At 39.9% G+C, this 17,130-nt stretch overlaps 1 protein-coding gene across 2 annotated transcripts in view; it reads right to left on the reverse strand.

Annotated features, from left to right (window-relative positions):
* The window catches only part of ATP10B (ATPase phospholipid transporting 10B (putative)), a 71,481-nt gene that overhangs the window by 31,159 nt on the left and 23,192 nt on the right, over positions 1–17,130 (reverse strand). For both annotated transcript variants that reach the window (XM_034780261.1, XM_034780260.1), the window contains 5 exons: positions 14,093–14,199; positions 10,144–10,275; positions 7,124–7,251; positions 5,322–5,574; positions 1,891–2,126 (listed from right to left, as the gene is read on the reverse strand). In XM_034780261.1, the coding sequence (XP_034636152.1) occupies positions 1,891–2,126; positions 5,322–5,574; positions 7,124–7,251; positions 10,144–10,275; positions 14,093–14,199 (856 nt within the window). The remainder of the gene's footprint in view (positions 1–1,890; positions 2,127–5,321; positions 5,575–7,123; positions 7,252–10,143; positions 10,276–14,092; positions 14,200–17,130) is intronic.

Below are 17,130 nucleotides of genomic sequence, written 5' to 3' on the forward strand. Positions count from 1 at the left end.
CTCAGTCTGGGACAGTTCCTCAGATTTGTCACATAAAAAGAGTGGCTCAGGCATGGGAATCTTCCTCACATCCTTTTCAATAAACACCCATGCAAAGAATTCATTTAGCTTCTCTGCAATGGTCTTGTCTTCCCTGAGTGCTTCTTTAGCACTCAGGGAAGTTGATTGTCCAATTGCCCACCGACTGTTCAGCAGGCTTTCTGCTTCTGATGCACTAAAAAAATTGCTGTTAGTTTTTTTGTCTTTTGCTAGTTGCTCTTCAAATTCTTTTTTTGGCCTGCCTAATTATATTTTTACACTTGACTTGCCAGAGTTTGTGCTCCTTTCTATTTTCTGCAGTAGGATTTGACTTCCAATTTTTAAAGCATGCCTTTTTTTTGCCTCTAACAGCCTCTTTTACTGTGCTGTTTAGCCATAGTAGCATTTTTTGGTCCTCTACCAGTATTTTTTTTTTAATATGGGGCATACATTAATTTTACTCTCCATTATGGTGTTTTTAAGTAGTTTTCATTCAGCTATATTCACCTCTTGGACCAGAACCATTTACGACTAAACCAAGAATTGCCTCTCCACTTGTGGGTTCCAGGATTAGCTACTCCAAGAAGCAGGAAACCCTATTTCTAACTCAATTTGCAAAGTGAAGTGAGAAAAATTTTAACTCCCACCCTTAAAAAAACGCAAAAAAGAACTGTAGAGAGAGAGGCAAGAAGCTATAGATTCTGACTCAATGATTTTACAATAATAGGAAAAATAGTTGGGGAAAAATTCTCTTGAAGGAGACGTTTTACACACCTGAAATGTCATGATCCATAAAGCAAACAGATACAGAGAAGTTCTCAATGTACTATGTGGAAAAATGGGATGGAAGACAACAGACCAGCAAGCAATAAGATTATCATGAAATAAACAGATTCAAGAAGTTAATAGAGTACTAACTGATGTCCATTCTACATAACAGAGATACTGAGTTAGCAAGACAGAAGCTTGTAATAAATGCATTCATAAGCCTACATCCCAAAAGTCATTGGGAATCAGTGGGCATAAGAGATTGCCATCCGGAGCTTCTTTGCAGAATGAGGGCTTAGGGTTCGACCCCCTAAAGTGCTGAGCACTCTGGCTGAAATCCAGTAAAGTACTTGAGTGTGTGTGTAACAGAGCAGAGTGAAAATGTAACAATATTTGGGAAAATTTTGTTCCTTTTCAAATTTCAAAAAAAAAATTAAAAAAAAATTCTGAATTTTGAAAATTTTCAACCTGCTGTACAACCGGTCACAAAAATAGGACAAAATGTTTACAAAAATTAGAACTGAAAACGTTGACCCATTTTTTCTGCTGAAGTTCTGACAAACTTGTGGTGAAATTCTGCAAGTTTTCGATCAGCACTAGTATTTAATTTTAAGCATGTGCATAGTCCCATTGGTGTCAATGAGACTACTCGTGTACTTGAAATTAAGGATGTACCTAAGTATTTTGCTGGATTGAGGCCAGAGTGCTCAGCATTTTGTAGGATTACAGCCTTATTTTGGAACTACATTTTATATAAAAATCAAATTTTATATTTTTAACTTTGTACTAAAAATCATACTAGGTTCACTGTATTTTATCTGTAGTGAGGTGAGACCTGTCTTCTGACAGAATAACAAGATACTGGTAACTCTCCTGGTGGCTCAGTTTGTCACTTTTCTATGATATAGTGTAATAGACTGAAATTCATCTGGGGTAACCATGTATAGCATTCTCCGGCAAGTAGCAGGTTAGTTTCCTTGCTCCCAATCTAGTAAATGACTGCTGTTTCATTGACTATTTTCTCCTTCGGCTCCCTCCTCCCCTCAAAAAGTTGCATGAAGCAGAGATCCCAAAAATGTATTGACCGAATCTGAAGTTACTCACTATGGTACTGCTGAACGCCACTTGAGACTGAAGGCTGTCACAACGCCCCAATGATTTCTTCCTTGAATGTCCCTGAAAACGAGCCCGGGCACTTTGGCACCTCCTCAAGGGCTTAGTGTTTTTCTGTTTTAAAGTGTCTGGTTTCTCGATCTTGATAACAGGAAGAGCGAAATGCTGATGTCTTGCCCAGTCTTCATCATCTGAGTCCAGTTCCTTATGGGTCTCCAGGCGTTTGGCTGGAAGAGAGAAACCAAGATCTTGCCTAGTCTTTTCTTGTTATTAGCAGTATTACCGAGAAGATTTTATTATTATTATTACTAACTCTGATAATCTGTGACACTCTGTACCTCAAAATGACACCCTGTACTCACATATTCACCACTATTATATGATTGCATGTTTTGTACAAAGTATGCCTTGTGAGATATCATTCGAGAAGTCATGATCTGTGGAACATTATTATCCTGTTGAATTGTATATATTACCATTGTATGTGAAGTTATGGAGTTTGCTATATGTTTGATATTGAAATATGTTGTGAGTCTGGGAGACACCCACAGCCTTTCAGTAGCAACAAAAGAGTAACTAACACCTCCAAACCAGATTTACATTAGGGATAGCCAGCCAGATTTGATGGCCCATTAAGGAGAATCTACTCTCCCAGAGAGCCCCTCCTGAAGCACATAGATGGAGGCCTAGTGTCTCCCAGGGCATTCAGAACATGTGACCTCACTCCATGTTTGAGACACTCTCTTTCCATGCACATGGATTTTGGGGGGGGGGTATAAATTGGGGACGGTGACATCAGCCCCTGGCCTCCCTCCTCTCCCACCTACCCTGAAGGCAACAAGAACACTGGGAAGACAAAGACTTTGAACTGGGGAGATTGGTCTCAGGCTGAGAAGGGAATTTAGCCTGTGTATTAAGAACTGTAACCTGCCTGCAACATCCAATGGGGTAAGAAAAACTGATTCAAATCTTGCTTAGTTTGATAAAGTTTAGAATTTAGACTGTGATTTTATTTTTATTTCTTATGTAACCAATTTTGATCTCTATGCCTAACTCTTATAATCACTTAAAATCTTTCTGTAGCTAAAAACACTTATTTTAATGTTTTATCCTTACCAGTGAGTTTGTCTAGAATGCTTGGGGAATCTGCTCAGATTATAAGGGCTGGTGCATGTCCACTATCCTTTGATGAAGTGTCGAACTAATTAATGAGCTTGTATTGTTCAAGAGAAGATCTTGAGCAGGTACATTTCTGGGGTGCAGAGTTGGGGGGATTTGCTGGTGTTTCCCTATGTATGGTTCATGAGTGGCTTAGAACAGTGTCTCTCAACCTTTCCAGACTACTGTACCCCTTTCAGGAGTCTGATTTGTCTTGTGTACCCCAAGTTTCATCTCACTTAAAAACTACTCGCTTATAAAATCAGATATAAAAATACAAAAGTGTCACAGCACACTATTACTGAAAATGTGCTGACTTTCTCATTTTTACCAAATAATATTAAAATAAATTGATTGGAATAGAAATATTGTACTTACATTTCAGTTTATAGTATATAAAGCAGTATAAATAAGTCATTGTCTGTATGAAATTTTTGTTTGTACTGACTTTGCTAGTGCTTTTTATGTAGCCTGTTGTAAAACTAGGCAAATATCTAGATGAGTTGACATATCATCTGGAAGACTTCTGCATACACCCCAGGGGTACACATACCTCTGGTTGAGAACCACTGTCTTAGAGAGCATTTGTGCAACTTATCTGGGTGCGTCCCTGCATATTGTTGACTGAGTGATCATAGCATCTGGAGGGGTTTGCCGCTTGTCACTAGCAAAACATCACGAGAGACAGCCCAGGTTGGACAGTTAAGAGGGCACAGCAGTGCCACAGTTCCAGGTTGTACACTGGGGACACACACAATCTCTAAACCATCACCAGAAAAAACTTTCATGCATAGTTCAGTTTCTTGGCAAGCCTCCCACTGAAATGTTTATCATTACAAACCAAAACAACAAGAAACTGATTACTTTTATGGACTTCTGTTAACTACAGACTCTTTAGCTGCACTTTTTGCAGTTCAGTGGAACAGAAGAATGAACTATTGTAATTCACAAATTTGGTAATGTTTTCACTCACAGAGCATGAAAATCTATTTGGCAGCTGCTGGCCAGCTTAATGACATTCTAAATATAATGTAGAGGTGGAGTAGTTATATGCATAGTAAAGCACTTTGGGCCTAATCTTGCACTACCTACACAGGAAAAACTCCCACTGAAGAATACAACATGAAAGGGAGTTGCAGTGAAATGGGAATTTTGCCTTAGCAAGGACTGTGAGATTAGACCAATAATATTGTTATCCCTTTTTGACCTAAGTGGCTTGTGAAAGTTTGTGGCCCTGTGGGGGTTGCAGTTGGGTGTAAAAATTGATGATGAGGTCTGGTGTTTTCTTTGAGACAAACTTATTTATTTAAAAGGAACATACAGAATCCTGCATCTCTGAATGCAGAAGGAATCAAAACGGGACACATTTTTTGCTTACAGTCCCAAGCATCTTTACTCAGCACCAGACCCAGAAACCCATTCTCTAGCTTCTTTCATGGCCATAGACTGTGCTTGTCCAGGCTCTCTCAGTATGTCTTGCTTCAGTTTGTCTGTCCCTGCGTGCTCAGTTTGTCTGTACTTCAGCTTGTCTCTCTCTCTCTCTCTCTCTCTCTCTCTCTCTCTCTCTCTCACACACACATTGTGCCTTCCGTCTATATGGTGTGAGGTTATGCCTATTTTTAGGTGGGGCTCCTTAACTATCTCTTACAGCTATCTTAAATGAAGACAGCATTCACACCCATCAATTTCAATGTGGTTTTAACAAAATCTATAAACAGTATTTATTAATGAAAAAGTAACTATCAGCAATGGACCTAGCCAAAAATCCCAGATTCAAATACCCGCAAACTTTGGGGAACTTCAGATATGGACTTTGTAGTTTAGGCCTGTTTCTAGCAAACAAATAATTGTTCCTACCTTCCGCATTACCCAGATGGTTGTATGGTAATTACTTTTGGACCCACTGAATTTAATTACCACTTATCTCACTTAGTAAGAATCAGGGAAAGGTAGGGCTGGCAGTTACTACAGTGTAGTGAATTTAAGAGGATATTTCTTCCTTGCAGTCCTGAATTGTTGATCACAATAGAGCAGAGGCTCAGATGTTTGATGTGGGAAGATGAAGATTAGTTATGTGGCTTCAGAATAATTAAAAAAACTTCCCCTCTCTGGTGAACCTTTATAATAAGACAGTCACCAAAAAAAACAAACCAAAACAAAAAAAAACCCCAAACAAACCACAAAATGGAACACTAAGCCACATTTAGCCAGTCAGGAGAAGGTATAGTAGGATCATAATATAATAATATTTCTTTGAGTTTTACCATTTTCCTGATGTGAAAACTCATTTCCATCGACAGTACAGCGCCGAAACACCATCTTGTTCTCTGTTAGCGTCCCAGTTTTATCTGAAAAGATGTATTGGATTTGCCCCAGATCTTCAGTGATATTTAGGGCTCGACACTGTATGGGCAAATCTACATCTTCATCATACAGTTCGATGTCATTGTGAATTAAGAAAACTTGGCCCAGCTTGACGAACTCGATGGACACGTAGAGAGAAATGGGGATTAAAATCTGAAAGAAGAATGTTCCACAAGACGTTAGAACCTCAGTGGTGGGTCTTTTTTCTCTCTGTACTTTTCACTATCAGCCATGTCCCATGTCAGTTGCAGTCATGACACTTATGGAAGAGAAAAAGTTCTTTCTGGAGTCTAAGTCTTATTAACTCAGTGGCAGGGAGATTTTCACTGTCCCTGTAATTCACAGGGAATGTATAGGTCAAGGTCACCCTCACAGAAGCTCCATGATGTAACATCTTGACCATAAGCACAGAAAATAATGTTCATGCATCTCCTGACTCTCACTAAACATGTATATATGGAAATGATATACTACCAGGAAATTCATATTCTAGGACTGAGGCTATGGTGCCAGAAACAGCCATCCAGAAGTGGAATGATGCTGTACACATAATAGCACCCTATGGATAGGTGCGGTGGATGTGGGTCAAGAGGTGCTATATTTGGAAGTGCTCAGATGGGATTCACAACACTATCCAAAATGTGTTTCTAGGCCAATGTGCATCTTGCTCATATTGTTCCTAAAATAGGATGGACTAGCATATTTTTCAAGTCTTAATATAAATACATTTCATAAGTAACTGCTTTTTTTTTTTACCACTTCCCCCTCTCCTGTTATCCCCCCAAAAACCTCTAAATTCCCAGAACGTACAAGTATTCTGTTTCAGAAATAATGCATAGCTTCCCTAGGGATTCTACCAACAGATCAGAAAGTTGTCCTCATATTTTATTCATATTAAACAAATTCTGCCTGTTTAAATCTCAGTGGCTATAATAATAAATACGAAAAATAAATCCCCATTCCATAAAATGTTCTCAGTTAGGCTTAATCAGATTCAGATATATGGTCTCCCAGTTATAATTTATCTTCTTTTTCCACGCCAACACAGCCTTATCTAGTTATTATTCCCTGTTGGTAAAGAGTACAATAATTTTTGTTTCACTGTTTCCTCAAGCTACTAAGTAGAATTCTCATTCTGAATCAGGGGTGAAAACACTGAAAGTTCTAACATACTGATGGAATTGTTCTCCTCTGTGTGCATGCGATCAATTCTGGAACTAGTTTAATGATATTACCATCTCCTTCATATCAATACACTCGGGAAGGGTCAGAAAAAAATCTGTATCTTAAATATATATAATTGTGTGTATGTACATACATATACTCATACTATAGTGACTATTGTGAATTAACTACAATAATGTATGGGTTTTCAGATGCTGTAGAACCCTAAAACTTAAGAAGCTTTCAAGATAAAAAGGTGCTTCCACCTGATGTATAGCAACTGGTTCTCTGCCATGTGATCTTTATTTACAAATACAAAAAAGGCTGTTATCACTTAAGCATTCTAGAATACCGGTCCAAAATATTGCACTCACTGCTGTACACTAGTATTTTGGACCATTTCTGTAAAATACCGTAGTATTTTTACAAAAGTTTTAAAAATAAATTCAACTATCAAGAATCTGTAACTTAACATCTGCTTGCCAGCCATTATATCACCATTTCCAAAGCTACAGATTTTTTAAAATTTCTATTTTACCTGTAACAGGATTATCATTGTCAAGAACATGTAGAAACCAGCAAGAGCTGAGGAAAGGTAGTTGCCATTCGCGTCTGGGACTTCATACGGTGGGCGTTCTGAAAAATTCCCATTCCAAATGCCATGACCTATATAGAATCAACACTATTTTAGTGGAGTAAGCTGAGAAAAACAGTGGTGGGGCAAGAGTTCTGGAATATTCTATTTCTTTTACTCCTGTTACAAAGAAAAAAATATTCCACAGCAATGGCCCCAAGCAATGCTGTAAATCTCCTGTAAACTGCACCATTAATGTAGAACACCACAGCCCATTTTTATAAACGTTACATTAGTAGTAAACTTGAAGTGTGGGGATCTTTTAGGGAATCCTCCTCCTCCTCCCTGTTCCCACTGTCTGGGGGGGGTTTCCCCAGAGCTCTTTCCTTTACCCTTTGCTCTTCTCACTTACATTCCATCTCTGGGTGATTCCATTTGCTTACACAGATTCAAATATCAGCTATGCTAATGACTCAAGTATAAGAGGACAGCGGAGAGAGAGATTAAATGTGTCCAGAACTTATTCTCTTCCTTTCTAAACTTCTTCACTTCCCCCCTTCTTTTACTGTTGACACTACCACTCATGCTCCCCATGACTCAGTCCTGCAGTTTGGCATTTATTTTAAATTCCTCTCTCTCCCTTTATTTACTAGTCTTAGGCAGAGGTGAAAGTAAGTCAGTACAGTCCGGCTGTGATTTAAAGGGCCTGGGGCTCCAGCCACTGCGGGAAGCATCGGGCCCTTTTAATCACCTCCGGAGCCCTGGCACCGCAGGGGCAAATTTAATGGGCTTGGGGCTCCAGCCGCTGCGGGGAGCCTCCTTCCACCTCCTACCGGGTGGCTCCAGCGGGGATTTAAAGGGCCCGGGCTTCCCGCAGTGGCCGGAGCCCTGGGCCCTTTAAATAACCTCTGGAGCCCTGCAGCCACTACCCCAGCCCTAGCCTGAGCCCTGCTGCCCCGGGGTAGTGGCGGCAGGGCTCCCACAGTGATTTAAAGGGCCCAGAGCTCTGCGGCGGCTGGAGCCCCGGGCCCTTTAATTTGCCCCTGAGCCCTGGGGCTCCCAGCTGCCTCTGCAGCTGATAGCTCTGGGGTGATTTAAAGGCCCTGGGGCTCCTAGCCATGGGCCCTAGGGCCTTTAAATCTTGAAAGGCCCCGCCTCTTCCCATTGAGGCCTGGCCTCTTCTGGTTGAGGCCACGCCCCCTCAGGACTTCGGCGTACCGATAAGTCCTTTAAACTACTTTCATCCCTGGTCTTAGGCCACATCCAGAAATGGATGATTCTTCGTCCTCAATTTCTCCAAGATCTCTATCCTTTTCTTTCTATCCCTGAAGTCTCTCTTCTTCAAGGTTTCATTGCTTCCTGCCATGACTACTGCAACATCTTTCTTTCTGGCCTCCCAGATATGCATATTGCTCAAGAATGCTGTTAGCTTAACAACACTGGAAACTGAATTTCCATACAGAACTAGTGTAGTTTGATACTGTACAGGCAGTCAGCAGGAATACAAGCTTCCCCTGCACTGTTTTGGACTCTTTCCTAACACTCTTGAAGAAGATGCTATTAAGTGCCAATTGTGGAAGCAGTTTTTGTGGTGTGGACATCTGTCCTACTAAGAACTGGATAGAGACTCCCAAATTATTTCATGCTAACCATGAAAACACCTGTCAGATGGCAACAGCTTTTGGCTGCTAGAGACCTTATCATATTTGAACAAGGATGATTATCCCATTACCACACTCATGAGTTACCTACTCCCCCAAGTTTTGCTAATATTACATTATCTGCAAGCAAGATACTGATCACTAAGTCATAAGTAATATTTTTTTTTCTGAAATCCTATATTCAAACAATTTTATCACATAAAACAAACTACTAAACCACTGTTGGCGCTGAAGGTCATTTTAAGAGGATGAAATCTAGTGGATTTATTACTATTTTACATGTTTCACTGTATGAACATTTCATGTTTAATTCTTCTTTTTTTTTTAAAGATAAGCAGATAAATTGGTTTTTAAATATTGACTTTTTGCATTTGTGTCCACACATCGAATCTTAACTTAAAGGATTTTGCTACTCAGGGGTACATGAGCATGACAAATACAAGAGTCTAAATCTAAATGACAGCTGCCCTGGAACAATAAAAATAAAATCTCCCTCTCTCTCTCATATGCATACAGCTCAGCTGTCAAACTGAAATCCCATTTCTAAGCCAAAAAAAAAAAAAAAGCTCATTCCAACATGAAGTAGCAAAATTAAAAAGGGATTAACTCAGTTCTACTGTTCATCTTAAACAGATTCCTCTTTTCTGATGCTCCCTTACTTCTAGAAGTACTAATCTAATGGCTTGCTGATATGTCATATTACAGCTCTCATGGGAAACTACCTGGAAACTTGTTAGGGCTTTAGTATGGTACGATACAACTCTCTGTGAGTGAACTCCAACAAAGCTGTGGCACTAGGCAACTTCATGGCTGTGCTGCAATTTAGTGAAAATGCTTCAAAACCACAAGAAACCTACAGGAGCCTTTGTAACCTCTTTAAAGTCATGGCCCATGGAAAACTCATTGGACTCCAACTTTGGCCCTTTCTTCATTAAAGTTAAGAAAATGTATTGATCCTGCTCTAACTAGGATAGGATCACAGTCACTACTGGAATGCAAGCCTGTGCTGAAGCTTTCTGCAATGCAATGAAGACGACCTCCTCCACGATTAGCATCTAGCAAATCCTACTAGAATTGGAGATGAAAATTCACACCCATAACTGAATTTCCTCCCATTTGGGATTATTCAGATTTGAGATTTTGATTCAAACCCATTATAAAGATATGCATCAACCCTGAATTTTCAGTTAAGTTCCCCAGAGTAAAGGTGTTCAGATCTAGGTTTTGGAACATACACACGCCTAATAAGAACAAATCTTAAATCACCACAAAGAAAACCAAACATTTCGAATGGAAGAGGAGATTTTCACCATAGCTCCATACCTAGTGCTCCGATAAGACACATGATGAACAGAAGCCCAACACAAAAGAAAATATCAATGTTCATGCGCCGTTCTATCTTGCTGCGTTTGTAACGAGGCCCACTGTTATTCAGCATGGCCTTGGTTTCATGACCTTCAAAAACACAAATGTAGAGAGACTTGTTTATTTAGTTTCTTACCTGGGGGAGGGGAGAGGGAAGAGAGACAGACTTAATACACATCTATATCTGACATGCTGGTGCCCACAATCTTCACTTGACTCCAAGTGTTCCACTGGGGGAGGGGGCACGGCGGAGGGGGGTTTCAGATGGGAGTGGTGTCAGGGCTGGAGGATCACAGGAGGAGAGGGAGTGTTTCCCTGCCTTCTCCACCTGGTATCATTTATCAGGAAGGAGCGTTCCTGTGCCCTAAGTCACAGCAAATGCATTGCAGAAGGGCCTTTTACCTGTACAGCCTAGTGGGGCCCAAGTCTATCACACACCATTCATGCCACTGTCCCAGGCATTCACATTTATACTAAATTGATGCATTTAGGTGGTAAATACAAGGACCCCAAATTCTCACTTACACTAAAGCCCCATAAGAATAGCCGCTTGCAAGAGGTCTCCCTGGCTAGCATAAGGCATATGCCAGCTCTGGTCCCAGTTCCTGCAATACAAGCATCTCAAGGGCTGACTGAGGTGGCTGGAGTATAATGTACAATGGCTAATGTCTGCTTTCCGGAGACAAAAGGAAGCAGAGCATACATTAGAGCAAAACTGAGTGGACTTAACTTACACCAGCGCCAGACAGGTCCTGCCTTCCCCAGAACACAAGGGTGGCTTAAAAAGCTACTTTTCCTTCCCAGCCTGACTTCCTGCCTAAAACACTTCATTCCCCTAACTGAGAATTGAGGCCAAGAATTTGAATCCTGCTTTAAAGTGCAAATCTGAATGCAACCTTAACTATGGAGTTGCTTCTGACACTTTCATGATATACACACAAATAAGTACACACACACACTGTACAATGTATATGTTTAACTACAAACAGAAGACACAGAGAAACTTTTAAGACAAAGAATTTCTATGAGACAGACGTTAGGGGGAGCATGTTTCACATTAGAGTCCAGCTTTACAAGCCCTAGAAGGAAGTAAAAATTCCAATTAAGTCTGGAAGGATTCCAAAAAAACAATTACATTACAGATTTCAGCTGTCACACACATTTCACTCTCACAAGGGCAGTAGAGTCAGCGGGACCACAAGGCTTGTACCAACATTTGAAGATGTGGGGAAACATGTACGTGCTTCTACTTAACAGCTAAATCTGCTTGACGTGAAAAGGAAATAAAATAAGATTTGTAAAATATAAAAATCTTATACAATAAGATAATATACATCTTATTTTACTTTCTTTTATATATAGAAATAAAAACCTTGATTAGGTGGTCGACTGATTTCTAACTACTTTTGAATATCTCAGCAGCTAAACTGGCTTAATTAGAAGCTGCTAGTCACATTTGCCATGTGCGAACTTACAGAAAACCCAATATGTCAGATCCAGAAGTGAATGATGTTAATGTTATTTAGCTCTTCATTATATGACTTTAAAGTATGAACAACACAGTAGGATAGAAAAATATTAAACTTATTAAATCTGAATCAAGTTACTACGCTTGTAATGGCAATAAGAAACTAGTGTAAGAAGTGCTAACATGAAACCTGCACGTAAGAGCCTGCTTTTTCTATCCTATTAATTTTTCATACTGCACCCCTCACTGTGATAGCTAAATTACTTCCAGTGGTGCTTTAAATGATGTCATATGTGATTCTTTCTCCATTTATCTTTCCAAAGGATAAACATGTATAGATTTTTGTTTGCAACTGCATGGTATATGGGAACGATGGGGTTGTTTTTTCTTTTGTTTTATGATATGCTAGATGCTTTTATTTGGGAAGACAAAGTCAAAGCAGCACGCCTTGAACATGAAGAGGAAGTGATCAGCAAGTGGTCCAGCAGTGCCACTAATGCTGTTGCTGTTCCACATCGTAGCCCAAATTCATATTGCACAGCATCTATTATTACTCTTTGTTCCTATTTCAGTAGTGCCTAGAGGCCCCAATCAAGATGACGGCCCCAATGTGCTAGGTGTTTGACATTTACATAGACGCACCACCCTGACCCCAAAGATAATAACATCTAAATAAATATCTCAGCAAGCTCAGAATGAAAATTTGATCTCGATATCATCTTGCGACAGGCTAAGACTATGAATTAGAGGTATGAATTACACTGCATTTCTAGGCCCTCCCCATAACTCTGAATATGCTGTTTAACTCACCCCCTTGCTTAGCTGCAGGGGGTAGCAGATGAACACTAACGTCTCTCTCACTTTCTAGTTGCTGAATGGAGGGAAGAACTGCTCTTGGCTGCAGGATTGAAGTTTCTCTCTTGCCTCCTACCACCTTCATGTCTGGGGTGAGTGCACCTCATGTAGCCCCTCCTCTATCATGGTTGAAAGAATGCATCACCCTGTGTTGGCTGAAGCTTCAGCGATGAGGCCTGTATGCACTTTTCCCTTAGCACAACTGCCTCACATTTAGCCATCTGCATAGACATGAAAAGTAAAGTCACACACCAGTGAGATGTGAGCCACACAGGCTAGGCAATCACATTGAGCGATTGCTCCACAATTCGCAGATGTCTCCATTAAAGGTTAGTTTAAGAGGTAACAGAGTTATACAAATGGAGAACATGTCATTATATAAATACAACAGGAGTGATAATGGTGATTCAGAAAAAGAGGTTACAGATCTTGATTAAAAGTCACAGTATAATCAATGTCAATGAGTCCCAGAAATGAAGCTAGTGCTGGCTCAGGGAAGATGCTGTACGTGAATCTAATTTTAGAAACAAAAACGTGAGAATAAACTCTTACATTGACATTAACAAGTGGGTCTCAGCTGAAAAAATCATATTGAAGGCATGTTAAGGTCACAGTCACCATGGCTTAAGAATGACTGCAAAATTCTAACCTTCAAAATGAGCGGAGGAAGCAGTGAACAGACATTCAAGTAAAGAGCAGAGATGCAAACCATATTAGGGTCTGTGATCAAAAGAACGTACCAAAAATGACTGCAATAGACATGCAACGAGAGAAGTAGGATTCCTAAAAGGAGAAGTGAAGAGAAATGATCCCAACTTCACAGTGAACAGTTGCCCCAATTTTGTTTATAGTAGCTATTTCAAGGAGGTGAGTGATGGGGCTTGGCAGTCTGTGCTGGAGTAGTACAAAGGTTGCCATAATAGAAACAGGTATTTCTGTTAGATGGACATTGTCACAGCATTTGGCATCTAGCCAGGGGTGCAAATGAATGACACTCACGGTGTGAATGTCACTTCACATGTCAGCTAGCAAGTGTTCTGGGAGGAATGGCCATTGTTCTTCCTCTATAGCCTAACAGTCAACTGTGGAAAACATTTGAGCTCAAGCAGACTGGAAATAGAAGGCCTGACTACAACTGTGAACCTTGTGATGCTGCTACAGATCAGGGCACTGATGTCTTCATGGCTTGCATATGTATACGTGGTGTCTCTAAGCTCCGTTCCCCATCACCTATACTGGACTCAGTCCTGGGATGTGGAGCAGATCACTTTATGCCTTCTTCACTCCAGCAATTTTTGAGTAGCTGCTGCAGGACATCTGAAATCAACTAACAAGCAGGATCATCTGCCATCACTATTAGCCACCAGGCACCGATGGGCGGACACCTTAGCTTCAGATTGGAACCAAACCTTTAGCGATAAATGGCCAGTACTTTCACTTTATCAACCTATTTTATTCCCATAAACTATCACTTCTTAAAGTAAAATATTATGGTTCAGTATCAGACTATACATATTCATTGAAATATCTTACAAGAGCAACTCCATGCTTAGCTAAATGAAAAGGTAAAAAGTGCATTGTTACCTGCATAAATGACAATTCCTATTGCAATCTCAGTATTTCTGATTGTACAGCCACGAAGCAAAAGGCTTTCACTGCCAAAACCAATCCGTTTGTGATCAGGCTGCTCCCTACAAAGAAGAAAATAAAATGATATGATTTCCCTTTTTGTTCTGTTCTATGTATTTTCTTCCCCTTTGGGTTTGAATCTGCAAATTGTGAGGACTGAGAAATGTTTCACTATATCTGGCTTCAGTCAGGGATCCACACTGGAGGTGTATAGAAGTCTTTGAATCTTATGATACAGAACCTGTTTGTATGGACTAAAGCATCAAAATTTAAATCTTAAAATAATTTATGTGGTTGAAGCCTCTGATTCTGTTCTTTGCCTGGCAGATTTAGTATTTAATAAATGCAGAGAAGACAGACTGTGCAATTTAACCCACAATTCAGGTGGAATTATTAAAGAAATCTTATAGGTGTTCTCTTTCCGAGGTTAATGGTTAAGATTAATAGATTTTGTAATATTGTAGAAGCACAATTGTATAGATACCACATGTGCATATAAAGAATATCCTTTGTCTGCTGTGGTTACCATTCAGAGGCTCATCTCTGTGAGGCACCAGGTGGGAGGAGAGATTTTTCAAAGAAGCTTGTGAGTCTTCCCCTTCACAATATTATTGATCCCAGCATTCTTCCTCCTTTACAGAGTCCCAGTTTAGGATGCACATTCACAAGACAGATCTCATTGCTAGTAAGATGGGCAGTAGCGAAGGTTCGATTTACATGCTGAGCAAATCACTATGAAGCTGTTCCTTCAGGTAAACAAGTCATTATCTGCCTCCAGTGACACAACAGCGAAAGTCTGATGTTTTCAAAGACTCTATTACAAACCAAGCTAGGTTCCTGCTGAGGTCATTCAAGTTGGGATTTATGATGTGGGTCGGTCCTAACATGGCGGAACTGATATTGCTACTTTAAACATCAGCATTGAACAGGAGGTTCCCAAGTGTTCATGGCTTCCATTTAATTTTTTAAAAATATATTCAGCCTCACTTCTGTGGGTTAAGTATGGTATTATTCATAGGTGAGGCCTGATTATACACTACCTCACACCTTGCATAATCACTTACACCTTTGCAAATGAGTGTAAGGTAAACGAGTGCACTCACAGTGTTTTCAAGCCAGTTTGTCCATTTGTAAATGACAACACAAGATGCAAGGCAATGAAGAATTATGTCAGAATGTTTACAAAAACTCCATGACTGTTGGAAACCACTTTGTTCTTAAGTTTCATGAGCTAGGCAAAGTAGCATATGCTCCAGTTTGCAATGTAAACCCACAAATCAGTCATGGGAATGAAGGGACAGATTTTCAAAAGTAGCCTGTAATAGGCTCACATTTGCTCACAATAAAGCAATTTGCACATGAACATCAGGCAGTCAAACATTACATGCTATTTGTACATGAAAATCAGTTTATGGAGCAATAAAGATTAAGTGTCCCAAAATTAGTGACGTAGCAGTGTAAAGTTTTGAAGTGAGGTGAAACTTAGGGGTACGCAAGAGAAATCAGATTCCTGAAAGGAACACTGCTGATGTGTTAGTTAAACTGCATTAACTAAAGTGTCTTCACTAACACACAAAAAACTCTAGCAACCTCTTTTTTTCCTCATCTAGATAAGGCATTGGTAAGATCATTTCCTAAAAGCCTCTATGTGTCCCTTTGCTCAAATTTCAATCCAGTAAGGAACACTTTTTCAAGCATGTCAGACAGGCATTGTGATTTCAATAGAGCCAGTTCTTAGGAATTACTATAGTTTTATACAGAAGCTACAGAAAATAACTGTACAATTTAGAAATGGTTCTTGGAGGAATTCCAGTGACTCTCAACCTTTCCAGACTACTGTGCTCCTTTCAGGAGTCTGATTTCTCTTGCGTACCCCTAAATTTCACCTCACTTCAAAACTACTTGCTTACAAAATCAGACATAAAAATACAAAAGTATCACTGAAAAAATGCTTAATTTCTCATTTTTACAATATCATTATAAAATAAATTGATTGGAATATAAATATTGTACTTACATTTCAGTGTATAGTATATAGAGCAGTATAAACAAGTCATTGTCTGTATGAAATTTTAGTTTGTACTGACTTTGCTAGTGCTTTTTATGTAGCCTGTTGTAAAACTAGGCACATATCTAGATGAGTTGATGTATACCCTGGAAGATCACTGCGTACCCCCAAGCGTACATGTACCCCTGGTTGAGAACCACTGTTCTAGAGCAAATTCTTTGCTGAAGACATTGTGTTCATTGTATGTTGGGTCACACTCATTTGTTGGAATATCAACTTTTGTTGGAAAATTACTTAAAATAATTCTGGTTTCCTCTGACTAGGCTTCTAAATTGTCTTAACTAAGAGTAAAACAAGAGGGAAGAACTCAAGCCTCATTGATCATTAAATGCATTAAACTACAATGAATATTTTTTGCTGAAGATTCTTTCTGCTGTCCTTGGACCAACGTGATGAGAAACATTGAATGGATTCTACATCCACTAAGCTTGGGAGGTAGTAAATATTTCTGGAATGGATTTCTCATACAAAACTCCTGTCAGAGTTCCAAAAATTGGGATCAGATCCTTGGTTCCATCTGATTTGCACACAGTGCAGTCTGTGTGTGCACATAGGTCATATACAGCCCACCTTGCACACCCCGTACCCTGGTCCAGCCTCTATGTAGGGCCAGTTGCCCTGTGCCACAGCAGCCTAATTGAGAGGGCTGTCATAGTTTATGCTCCAAGCAACTGGTCCCAGGAGGCCAAAACTGGATCAATATTAAATAGGGGTTTCCTAGGTGCACCCCTTGACTCTTCTAAGATGTCAGATGGGAGAGTAAGTGGAGGATCACCTTACACTGGGTAAATCTTCCAGGCCAGATTCATATGGATTTACACCAACGGAGCAGCACAAAGTGACTACACCGCAACAGAAAACCTGGCCCATACTGTATTTTCCAGAAGTTTTAATATTCTCATTGCTCCTCTGAAGAGGCATTATG

The sequence above is a fragment of the Trachemys scripta genome, chromosome 8 (assembly GCF_013100865.1).
Source record: "Trachemys scripta elegans isolate TJP31775 chromosome 8, CAS_Tse_1.0, whole genome shotgun sequence".
Lineage (NCBI taxonomy): Eukaryota > Metazoa > Chordata > Testudines > Emydidae > Trachemys > Trachemys scripta.